At 44.8% G+C, this 12,648-nt stretch overlaps 1 protein-coding gene across 1 annotated transcript in view; it reads right to left on the bottom strand.

Annotated features, from left to right (window-relative positions):
* The window catches only part of LOC127006247 (zinc finger MYND domain-containing protein 19-like), a 43,145-nt gene extending 31,901 nt beyond the window's left edge, over positions 1-11,244 (bottom strand). Inside the window, exon 1 of the mRNA XM_050875886.1 lies at positions 11,044-11,244. Within this exon, the coding sequence (XP_050731843.1) occupies positions 11,044-11,133 (90 nt within the window). The 5' untranslated portion in view covers positions 11,134-11,244. The remainder of the gene's footprint in view (positions 1-11,043) is intronic.
* Between the last annotated feature and the right edge of the window lie 1,404 nt (positions 11,245-12,648).

Here is a 12,648-nt window from a genome sequence, read left to right as displayed (position 1 = left end):
AATACTTTTCTAATATATATTTAGGAGTCCTTCTAGATCAAAGGTTCTCAACCATTATTTACCCATTACCCTCCCTACACTCATTACCCCTTATTGCTTATGCTTCCACAATTTCATTTTAGCCCATACTTTAAAAATGTATCTACAAATTTGTATGTGGTGTATCAGGCAGAGAAGTATATTACCTGTGAACAAAATGGGCAGAAAATGACAGATTCAGCCAACCCCAGGTTAGAAACACCTGTTCTAGACCCAAGAGGGCCCCAAGCGGTAACGAGTGTCGCTTGTGTATCTAAAACCGGCCCGGCCTATGGAACAGTAATGGTGACGAGATACATCTTACTTGATATAGATGAGAACATACGTAATCTTCATAGAACACGAGTTTCCTTTCCCATTGCATTTTACACACACACACACACACACACACACACACACCTGCCACCACAGTAACAGCAGGAAGTGGAAACGCAGTTCGTGGAGGAAGGACAAGGACAAACTACCGCAGGGTCGTGGAATGAGCGGTTGGTTTCCTCGGGCGGTCACGGGGTGGCTGGAGGCGGAGGGAGGGAGGCGACGGAGAGGGAATTGAGGGGGAGAGTGGAGGAGAGTGGAAGAAAGAGAGGTCGCCCGAAGGTTGTGGGGTGGTTGTGAGTGTATGGCTGGGGATGAGAGAGAGAGAGAGAGAGAGAGAGAGAGAGAGAGAGAGAGAGAGAGAGAGAGAGAGAGAGACTTATAAGAAAGAACGTGGGAATGAGTGTAACGCCACCTTGCCGGCTATTACTTTTGGGAATAATGAAACCTCTCTCTCTCTCTCTCTCTCTCTCTCTCTCTCTCTCTCTCTCTCTCTCACACACACACACACACACACACAGACATGCACGAGGCTACCCGGCGTGGAGTGGAGTGAGTTTTAAGTATAACGTAGTGGAAAGAAGACGTAGAGGTGAAGGTGGAAAGAGGCGTATACGTGTGATTGTGCTCTGAAAGTGGGAATGGTTGGTGACTGTCTGGAGTGGTAGAGTGGTGGAATGGAGGAGGAGGAGGAGGAGGAGGAGAAAATTTAACAGTACACAGGAGGAAGAGTTTTTCACCAGTCAATTGTATCTATTAATTAAGCAAAAGGAGGAGGAGGAGGAGGAGGAGGCAGAGGTGGCGTGCTTGAAATGAAGACTAAAAGAGTGAGTGCTGACAGGCGCCAAGAAAGGCATGCACTAAGTAAGAAAATTATGGGCCTGTCCCGTGCCTTCGTCGCGTCACTCGGTCATTCCCACGGTTGGTGAACGTCGAAGAATCGGTGTAGCCAACGCGGACCAAGCTACGAACTGCACGTGATATATATTGCTATCACACACACACACACACACACACACACACCTGCAGTAAGCGGTAGAATGTGAGAGGTGATAAAGATGTAAGAAAATTAAGTTTTGCAAATGGAACAGACGAATGGAATGCTTTAAAAATGAAATCGCGTGTCAAAAATATAAACAAACTGAAGGAAATATATGATAAAATGTAACAAAATGCTAAACATACGACCTTGAGAATAACTACTGTAAGAATATTATTAGGCAAGAAATAGGTGAGAATACACACAAACTAGTTATGCAGCGTGACTCAGCGTGGGACCCAAGGAGGCTGAAGTATATATATTTTTTAGTGCGTCGCGCCGCCCCTCGGACAAGTCTGGGAGGTAACGAGGCTGCCACAGTCGCCGGTGCGCAACGCTGTGGCGGCCAGTGTTGCCTCACGCGGAGCTGGTGAGTCAGATAATGAAGGGATTGATACTTCACCCAAGTACTTTACTGGCAGGCGTCAGGATCAATGCTTTCACTCTACGGTTTTTCTTCCGCATTTCAGGACACGCTGACAGCACATCATCGCTCCACTGATTCTGTCGCGCGCCAAAAGTCCTCACAAAAATGTGATGAGTTCAGACAAAATACTTTTATGTAAAAATACCAGAACGCAAGGACAAATTATGAATATGATATTACGAAGGTTTAATAATGTTGTGCGGAGACATGCTGATAGTAATCTGTCATGTCTTTCGCAAGAGTACACATCACTGAGGTATTGGAATGTTAAACTTCCAGTCCATGTCGAGAGCCGGCGAGGGATGGTGCTGGCATGAGGCTCCGGCGGAGGGTGCATTGCTCCCGTGCGTGACGCCGACACCACCACCACCACCACCACTGACTCCAAAGTGGACGGGGGCCCAGCCTTAATCTAAGAAGACAACATTTTATTCACTACATGTATTTAGGATAGCTCCATGCCAGAAAGGTTTCATTACAAATCTAGAATGAGGCATTTCAGCGAGTGAACGCCGTGACCAGCACTCAGCAGGTCCTGGAGGCTGCACTTCATGCATGACTTGACTCCCTCAACCTTGTCTTGAAATGACAAAACCATGCCAGGGAGACGAGGGAAAGTTGGAGGGTGCGGGAGGGGGCTTGGATACTTCTCGAGGCCAGGCCAGACAACTGGACATTGCAGATACGCCTGGCCCGCGGTCCTCTGAAGGCTAGATGTTGGTAAAATGGAAGTCAAACCGCAAGTGCGTCACGCTGCTCAGTGACGGCTAAATACACTTTACCGACCCAATTACTGGGAGCCTTTGTGCGACCAAAACGGCTTATATATATATATATATATATATATATATATATATAGAGAGAGAGAGAGAGAGAGAGAGAGAGAGAGAGAGAGAGAGAGAGAGAGAGAGAGAGAGAGAGAGAGAGAGAGAGTATATATAACATGAGCATTTTCCTTGTTGTTGTTCCTATGCAGGATCCACGGCCGACAAAATGACCTTTACGGTAAAATCTACTTCAATAAGCTGCCATAAGACTCGCCTAACTTTTTTTCTTCGCCCGAGCCGGACTTGTACGACAAGTATTAACGTAGTGACTGGATTTTTTTTTTTTTTTTTTTTGTGCTTGCGTGAGGATTTAGAGGTTTCTTTTGGTTATATTTACTTTCCCATTGTTCCAACCCGCCGCGATGGCTGCACTCGTTCATGTCCAACAATGAAAGGAAAATCTGGGCAACTCCTCAACAATAATTCCTATCTCACTCATACGATGGCAAGAGTGTGAATCAACCCACCTTTGGGACACAGAGTCGTGATGTGTTTTGGTGGGAAACGTGATGGAATAGTCGGCATGTCAAACATGAACACTTCAGAAATCGAACATCCACCAGAGCAGCAGCTTACATGAAGACTTACTTTCTTAAGGCCTCGCTTAACTGAGTCGCCACAACAGTTATACAACTAGTTGTGCCAAACGAACCGCATCAAGGCATGTAGGTCAAGTGCGTAGCTTTGAGTTACACAAATTGCCGCGTTTTTATTGATTAGGTTGTAATGTTAGGAGTATTATGAGGAGAGATTATGAGACATTTTATGAATAATGCTGTGTGATACTTCATTTGCATGGGGCGACGCCCATGTCCCCAACAACGTTTCACTGTAAATTGCAATGTGTACAGCTGGAAGGTCACTTAACCGTCCCATAGCATGCAGTTACGGAGCCATCACATGAGCCGTGCCCCTCATCAACTGTCAGACTGTGTGTGTGTGTGTGTGTGTGTGTGTGTGAGAGAGAGAGAGAGAGAGAGAGAGAGAGAGCAGACAGCCGGAAACGACTGAGAGGGACCAAGCTGACCTTCGCTGTAACCACAACTACCATGACAACCACCACCAACAGTACTAGCACCGCCATCACCGCCGTTGTTAAAGTATTGTCGCCGCCGCCGCCACTCTAGCCAGGGTCCTAGCATTACCACCAATGCCACCCCGCACACTATTGCCACCTGCCGCTGATGGAGGGCAAGGCAACGCTATCACGTTTATCCTGCAGTCACCAATACCACATGTCTGTAGAGGTCATTCCCTCCATCACCACACTGTTAACTAGGGACGGTCCCCTTATCTGATACGGTTAGCATGTGTGTGTGTGTGTGTGTGTGTGTGTGTGTGTGTGTGTGTGTGTGTGTGTGTGTGTGTGTGTGTGTGTGAATAAGTTTAACAATTATTAATACGAGATGAGAGGAGGGCCTGGAAGTAGCTATGTGAAAAAGAAGGAACAATGCCTAGGTCGAATCTTTTTTTTTAGAAGAAAGAAACAGGCGCGAAGTAAGCTACAGAGGTGGTGTTGAATATAGGAGTGTGCCGAGATGTGAAGTCAGGGAGGGTAAGCTGTAATACTAGAGCAGTGTCCTTTAAACTCTTCTTACTGCTGTCCTGTTTTATTTATACCATTACCCTTGCAAGCCATTAGCAAGCCTCATGGCAAAAGTTAGAGCTGATTGCCCCTCCCCATCTTTCTGGTTCATAGTTATCGATCGTAAATATAGACGAATCAAATAGTATATCGCGACCCCTTTGTAAACCCTGTAACTGAGGACATATTATTAAAAGCATGGAATATGGTGTTAATGATGATGATGATGAGGAGGAGGAGGGGAAGAAGGTGGAAGAAGAGGAATAGGAGAGGAATGGGGAGCCAGGGAGGGGAGCGGACATCCGGTCAATCAGAAGCAACACTTCCGGATGTGCTGATGCGGGGTGTCTCATACCCAGACTCTGGCCACTTGTGTCCTGTGCGCCCTCCGCCCCCACCCACCCTTCTCTCTCTCTCTCTCTCTCTCTCTCTCTCTCTCTCTCTCTCTCTCTCTCCAGTAGCTACAGAACACCCACAATACAACAACCTTACACTGAAAATTAAAATAACAATTGGAAAGTGTTCAATCAACAGTAAAAATATAATAGCACAAAAGGAAGCACTTAACGTCTTCTGAAAAGTCTGACAAATGAAAAATAAAAACATGGAACGCAACCTATACTGAAGCAAATAACGCCCCAGAATGTGCTGATACAAAGGCTACAAGGGGATCACCTTAAAACGATGGGTAGTATGGGCTTGTTATGTCTTTAAGTAGGAATTACGTAGTGTTATGTTAAGTACCTAAAAGTGAGGAGAAGCGTTAAGGCACCCTGTAATCTAACGCAAACGATATATTTTCGAAGACATTAACCAGGTGAATTACAGCATTACAATTAACCACGGCCAAAAATAAAAGCTTTAACCCCAGAAGAAAGAATATACCAGACCGTTCCTCATTCTAGTACGTTTTGTTGTCATCTGGATCGCTTCTCGGGTACAATCTGCGGTAAAGCTTTAATTCGGAACTTGTGTGGCACTGCTATTATAACCTACACACACTGAACAATTAGAATGGAACAGAACAGAGAAAAGGTCCACATTCTTAAACATGTCAGGGTTTACACACCTATATTTGCTGCGGCTTTCATAGAGGTTGTGGGTATACTTCCATAGAGGCTGTGGGTATACTTCCATGGGGTAGTTTTATAAGTCTAGTGGTAGTTTGACAAGGCTTTTGCACCATGAACGTGATAGAGCACCAGTGAGAACCCGATTAATCCCTTTTGTGGCCTTTGTAAATACATGAAGCGTCGGGCGGATAAGGAGCATCAGGGACAAAGTCAGTTTTTTCTATAGACATCCCAGGAAGAACGAGACAGAAGTTGCAAGGGAAAAGCGGCCTTGTATTCAGGGTACTGAGGGTCGCTTTTCCCTTGCAACTTGTATCTTTGTTCTTCCTGTGATGTGTAGCCTGCTTTTCCCAGTGCAAACCAGAAAAACTGACCTCAGCACGACGCACCATGTGTTGTGAGAGCCGAAAGCGTCTGGGAATACGGTTCTAAGACATAATCGCATCCCTCCCGGACCCTCAACAATCCACTCAATACCCTTACCTCCAAGAGCTTAACCCTTACACTCTATGGAACGGAAGAGAGGCAGAGACAGACCATTATCCCTCCCGAACCCTTAATAGTCCACTCCCATACCCACACCTCGGAGTACTGCACCCCTTTCAACCAGCATTACCAAATTATCGTACTCAGCCACTCAGCACATCGCATTTTTCGGTTTTTGACTCACAGCTATAGGAAACAAACACCAACAAGTAACGCTTTTAACGATAACTTCACCTAGAATCGCATTATCTGTGTGGCTACGAAAGTTTTGGGCCCTGGAACTGATAAATGCGATGTTTTGAGTACGATAATATGGTAACGCTGCTTTCAACCCAACGCCCTCCCAAAACATTGTCACCCTTAGGCCAATATTCTCAGACGCTTTCGGCTCTAATAACAAATATTTCCAAAGGCCACAACGGAGATTAATCGACTTCTCATGAATAGCAATCATGTTCATGGTACAGAAGCCTTGTCAAACTTATCACTAGGCTCGTAAAACTAGTACCTTAGGAAACCCCCACGACCTCTACGAAAGGCTTACCAAATGTGGGTGTGTCAGTCACGAAATGTTTTGAGAATTTGGGGCTTTCTCTGTTCCGTTCCATTTCAGTGTTCTGTATGCGTCTCCGCCTCAGCCCCACCCAAGGTAACATGCAACGCCTCGGCTTTATTTCTGGCATCGACGAGCTTCTCATCTATAATAGCAACATGTATCTTTCCCCTTGCCTCTCCAATAGACAGCGCTCTTCATAGTACTGGGTCCCCATAGCCTATTACTTGGGTCACCCCTTCTTCACAGATAACTTAATACCAGACGGAGGGAGGCAGCGCAGTTTTTTTGGTGCAGTTAACAGGTTTACTAATGGACTGAAAAATAATCCTTTAAAAATAAAACTCTGTATCTGCACGAACCCTTGAGCCGACAGGTTTATTAATTTTTATTCATGAATTTCTCTAAGAGGTGGTAGAGCTTCTCCAACTGAATAGCTAACTTAATACAGCTTATTATGATGACTCAAGGCTGGTTCATTGGCTCTCTCGCTGCTGAAATACGTCCAATACCTCGTAAATAAATGATCATGGAAAGCCCTCTGAGTTAGACGATGCTGAAAGTAGCGTATAAGTCGGGGGCACTAGGCCATGACCCCCACTTTCTCGGTAGTTACTCCATTCTTTTTTTTTTCCTTGTTTGATAAAAAGATCATGAAAACCATAATGGCAACCACAATTCCTTCTTTCTGCAGTTCTATTTCTAAAGTCTCGTAAACATATATACGCCACCGAATGATGATCTGATTAAAATACAACTACAAACAACGGACCTCAAATTTATAAGCGGCGGGCGTAAAAACAACAAACTATACATCAAAGTTTACACTGAATGCATACCATTAAGAACGAAAACCATGCTGTTAAGTGGGAAAATATAATCCTAACAAGTCATGGCAACAAACAAAGCAGAAGATCAGTACACATGGTATTAAAGAGAAGATGAAACAAACCAAGGGAATGAGGAGAAGGATCAGGAGGGGAGGGGGAAGAGAAGGAGAAAGGAGAGTGTCCGGTAACAAATTTTATAGTGTATGACGAGAGAGAGAGAGAGAGAGAGAGAGAGAGAGAGAGAGAGAGAGAGAGAGAGAGAGAGAGAGAAGGGAGAGGAAGGACGAGGAAGCGGAGGATCGAGACAGGTGATCCCTCCTGGCGCCGGATGTTGTCTTCCGCCGGTGTCTACTCGCTGGCCAGACTCTGTAGCGCTCATTCCCCGAACACACACACACACACACACACACACACACACACACACAAACACAAACACAATTTCAACCCCTCTTTACCCCTTATCTATTAACCCCACCGTTCCATAGATGTCTAGACCCATCCCCTCCCTACGACGAAATAACTGTCTTATTATTCATACTCTTAATATTATTACTATCTTAAGTGCTATTATTAACAATTATTATCATTATCATTTTTTATTATTATTATCACTATTATTATTATTATTATTATTATTATTATTATTATTATTATTATTATCATTATTATTATCAAACCAGCGCGAGGTGGAGGTTGTGACAAATTTAAGGCTTGGCATTGCCTCCACTGCTGCTAGACCTCTGTCAAAACTGCTATCTTGTTTCCAGACTCCTTGACTGTTTACCAACTTGCAGCGACAGCAACACTTAAAACAACTTGACACCTTAAGTTTGAGGTTCTCCCACAACCACCTGCATACGCATCCTTGTTCCACACGACTTTCACGGAGGTGCTTCAGGTGGTCGCCGTTTTGAGCGCAATGAAAAGTGAGAATACTGAGAACACTGAACCTTTTAAGTGCATAAAAGTATAAAACTGCACAGGGACTGTCAATAAATACTATGAATTAAATATGTACATACGGCATATAGGTTGAGTAATGAGGACGGTCGACAAGAGAACACCCTGTTCATGCATGCAACAATACGTCCACTTACTTTTCATCTCCCACTACCTAACATGATTACCAGTATTAGAATCTTCAAAATTCAACAAATCGCAAAATACATAATATGATTTCAAGTACCTTAGGATGACATTCTTCTTTTTTAAAAAGTTTGTAGCAACGACAGCACGACAGAAATGTTGGGGTAGTATAAAGTTGGTGACAGCTGATCACGAAGGGATACATCTACCTGAGTGCTGGAAAGAATACTGCCGTCAAGGACACGTCCACTCCGACCACAATAGTACCTATGTATAATATGGGAGAAAAGAATCAACCACGAATATTGCGTAATATATAGTTGAAATAAACTAGTATGAGTGACCCTTCCTAGGAATGGAACAAACTATTATACCCAGCATAGTGTGTGTGTGTGTGTGTGTGTGTGTGATTCACCACGGCATGATCAGGAGTTGGACTCGCTTTCGCCAGCAGGTACCCTCACGACGTGAGCAAGTGCTCATTATTGTCGATCTGAGTGTGTGAGTGTGTGTGTGTGTGTGTGTGTGTGTGTGTGTGTGTGTGTGTGTGTGTGTGTGAATAACCTAGAAAAGTAAAGCCCGCAACTCCCTGCTCTTTCAAAAAGAGCAGAGAAACAATAATGAATGATTATAGTTATAGAGGTGTCTTGAGACACCCCTCTTGAAAGAGATTACGTTATATGCAAGGTAAAGTTGGTACTGGCTCTTGAGTCTTCCGTGGATAAGAACCCATTTTTCCGCAACCCAGGGGTGGGGGAACAAGTGCGACATCCAGGTTATCATAGTCTACCTTCCCTAGGTACCCATTTAACGATCAGACCGAAAGCGAGCGAGCAAGCTGGGAGCTGGGTGACAGAATCGAACCCAGAGTTGCAGATTCGTAGCTACGCGTACTAACCACTACACCACGGAGGTAGATAGGAAGTTTGAAATGAAGAAATAGGAAAGCTGTTCCAGGTGAGATTGGAGCTCTGGTAACTGATCTTTGAGTACGGCTGGAACCTCACACACACACACACACACAACGGGAGGCGGGACACAACCCCGGACTTCCACCCATTCACGGCTTGGTAGATAGGGGGCATGGATGTAAGGAGACTGCACCAAGTGAATAGCGTCAACTACTGGAGGCCTCTCGTCAGTCGGTAACAATTTTAATAGACCTCTCACTGATTGCTGTCTCCTCATGGCTTGGTCATGCCCTGTAGGTTCTGGCCCACCAGACATATGAACATAAGAACGTAAGGAGTCTGCAAGAGGCCAGTTGGCCTACATATACAAGGCAGCTCCTCCTAACCCCACCTTACCTCACTATCCATGAATTTATCCAACCTCTTCTTGAATGTATCTATGGTACTGGCATCCACAACATGACTGCCAAGTCTGTTCCATTCATCCACCACTCTACTGGTAAACCAATTCTTGCCTATGCCTTTGTTGAATCTGAATTTATATAACTTTAATCCATTGATACGTGTCCTACCTGGTTCTTTTTCAACCAAAACCCTATTGACATCCCCTTTATTAAAACCTTTCATCCATTTATAAACATTGATCAGGTCTCCTCGCAACCTTCGCCTTTCTAGAGTATGTAGATTTAAATGCTTCAGTCTATCCTCATAGGGCAAGTTTCTCACCCCTTGAATCATTTTTGTCATCCTTCTCTGTACAGATTCTAACATCTTGATATCCACTCTCTAGTAGGGTGACCAGAATTGAACCGCATAATCGAGATGAGGTATAACTAGTGCTAAGTAAAGTTTGAGGATGACTTCAGCGCTCCTATTGCTTACACTCCTTGAGATGAAACCCAGTACTCTGTTCGCTCGATTTTTAGCCTGAATGCATTTGAGTCCTAGGACGGAGGTCAGCGCTCACTAAAGTCTCTCTCACACCCAGACCACTGCTCACCATCACCACCCACCTCTCATCATCACCACCACCACCTCTCCCCATCACCACCACTGCTCAGCATCACCACCACCGCTCACCATCACCACCAGCATGAACTCACAAATCACCATCACCACCAACTCTCACAAATCACCACCACCTCTCACCATCACCACCCCTCACCATCACCACCAACTCTCACAAATCACCACCACCTCTCACCATCACCACCGACTCTCACAAATCACCCCCACCTCTCACCATCACCACCACCACCCCTCACCATCACCACCACCTTTCACAAATCACCACCACCTCTCACCATCACCACCACCACCCTTCACCATCATCACCACCGCTCACCATCACCACCAACTCTCAACAGCACCACCACCTCTCACCATCACCACCCATCTCTCACCATCACCACCCACCTTTCACTATCACCACCCATCTCTCACCATCACCACCCACCTTTCACCATCACCACCCATCTCTCACCATCACCACCACTACCACTCACCATCACCACCCACATCTCACTATCACCAACACTACTCACCATCACCACCACCTCCCACCATCACCACCACTATTCACCATCACCACCACTATTCACCATCACCACCACCTCTCACCATCACCACCCACCTCTCACCACCTCACCATCATCACCACCACTACTCACTATCACCACCACTGTTCACCATCACCACCACTGCTCGATCATCACCACCTCTCACCATCGCCACCACCACTGCTCACCATCACCACCCACCTCTCACCATCACCACCCACTTCTCACCATCACCACTACTGCTCATCATCACTACCACTACTCACCATCACCACCACCTCTCACCGCTCAATATTTTCTGCTCTTCACTTACCTTGCCCGCTGCTCTTCCTAGTCGAACTATTCCCAATTTCAGACCGCTCATAGGCTGTGAAGGTGGTGGAGTTGCTGCTACAATCTTCATGGTGTTAATAAATCCTTTGACCCACAATGAAAGCACTAAACGTTTCAATACATATGCTCCCCTCCTCCTTGCACCCGCCCAGCACAACAACTGACTGGCCGTGGCCGACTGGCCGAGGCGAGGCAGCCCACCGCAGGCACCCACCGTCAGTCTGGCGTGTACGATAACTCATCCCAGACTACGATAATCAGATGAGCTTTAGGAACGCAGAGTTATGCTTCCAACTCGCCTAAAAATATCAATACTTAACGGTTTTATTAATGAGTTTAATTGTAAAGCATTTTTGTTTTGTTTAGGCGCGGTAGCTTTAGATCAGAAATTGGCAAATACAATGCGCTGAGTACGACAACCTGGTAACGCTGGTCCTCACTGGACTACGTGTGTCGACCATGACGTCACGACCATCTGCGTCAAGGCTACCAACCCAACCTGCTGGATCGTGTATTATTGCTTTTGTTGTTTTTTCCATTAAAATAAGTAAATTAAAAGCAAGTGTCCTGAGCATTTTGGAGGGAGGTGAGAATTGCCGCGGAAGAAGAGCAAAATAGATTTGTAGCTTGCAAGGGGAGAGAGAGAGAGAGAGAGAGAGAGAGAGAGAGAGAGAGAGAGAGAGAGAGAGAGAGAGAGAGAGAGAGAGAGAGAGAGAGAGAGAGAGAGATTTACATAGATTTACATAGAAAATCAGACCACACAGACCCCATGGTCCAGACCAGTATATAACTCTGTGGTCCAGACTAGGTGGTCTGTCCTTAAACCTAAGTGATTCTACATTAATCAGATGGCTCCAAAACGTTGCTTTTCAACTTTAGGTAAAGAAGTCAATCGTGTTACACTGGACCACTGAATAAGGTGGGAGCTTATTCCATTCTCGCACTACAACGTTGGTGAAGAAAAATTTGGTGCAATCTGAATTGTCTACATTCGAGTTTTATGCCATTGTTCCTCGTTCGAAAAGTGTCATCGATCATAAACCATGTTGATCTGTTTTCATTCGTGAAACCATTAAGTATTTTAAAACATTCGATCAGTTTTCCTCGGAGGCGACGTTTCTCAAGAGAGAACACGTTAAATCCGTCAATCACCACTCTCTGTTGTCTGTTGCTCAACCGATCCATTGGTGTACTTTACATATTTGCTTTAATTTGTAAAGTAATTTATGATGTGGGACTTTATCAAACGCTTTCTGGAAATCAAGAATATATATAGACTATGTCCAAGAGAGAGAGAGAGAGAGAGAGAGAGAGAGAGAGAGTTGTGCTTGTGTGTGTGTGTGTGTGTGTGTATATATATATATATATATATATATATATATATATATATATATATATATATATATATATATATATATATATATATATATATATATACAGTTGAGGAGATGTCCAAAGGCAAAAAAAGCTAACAACAAACGCAAAGGCACCGCTCCCCACAATCGAGTTGTGGAAGATTCAGATTGAAAATTAAAAAAAAAAAAATGGTTGAAAAAGTGTGTTCATACCGCCTACACACACACCC

The sequence above is a fragment of the Eriocheir sinensis genome, chromosome 3, assembly GCF_024679095.1.
Source record: "Eriocheir sinensis breed Jianghai 21 chromosome 3, ASM2467909v1, whole genome shotgun sequence".
Lineage (NCBI taxonomy): Eukaryota > Metazoa > Arthropoda > Malacostraca > Decapoda > Varunidae > Eriocheir > Eriocheir sinensis.
Note: the sequence above shows the minus strand (reverse complement) of the source record. Positions and strands in the feature narration are given on the sequence as shown.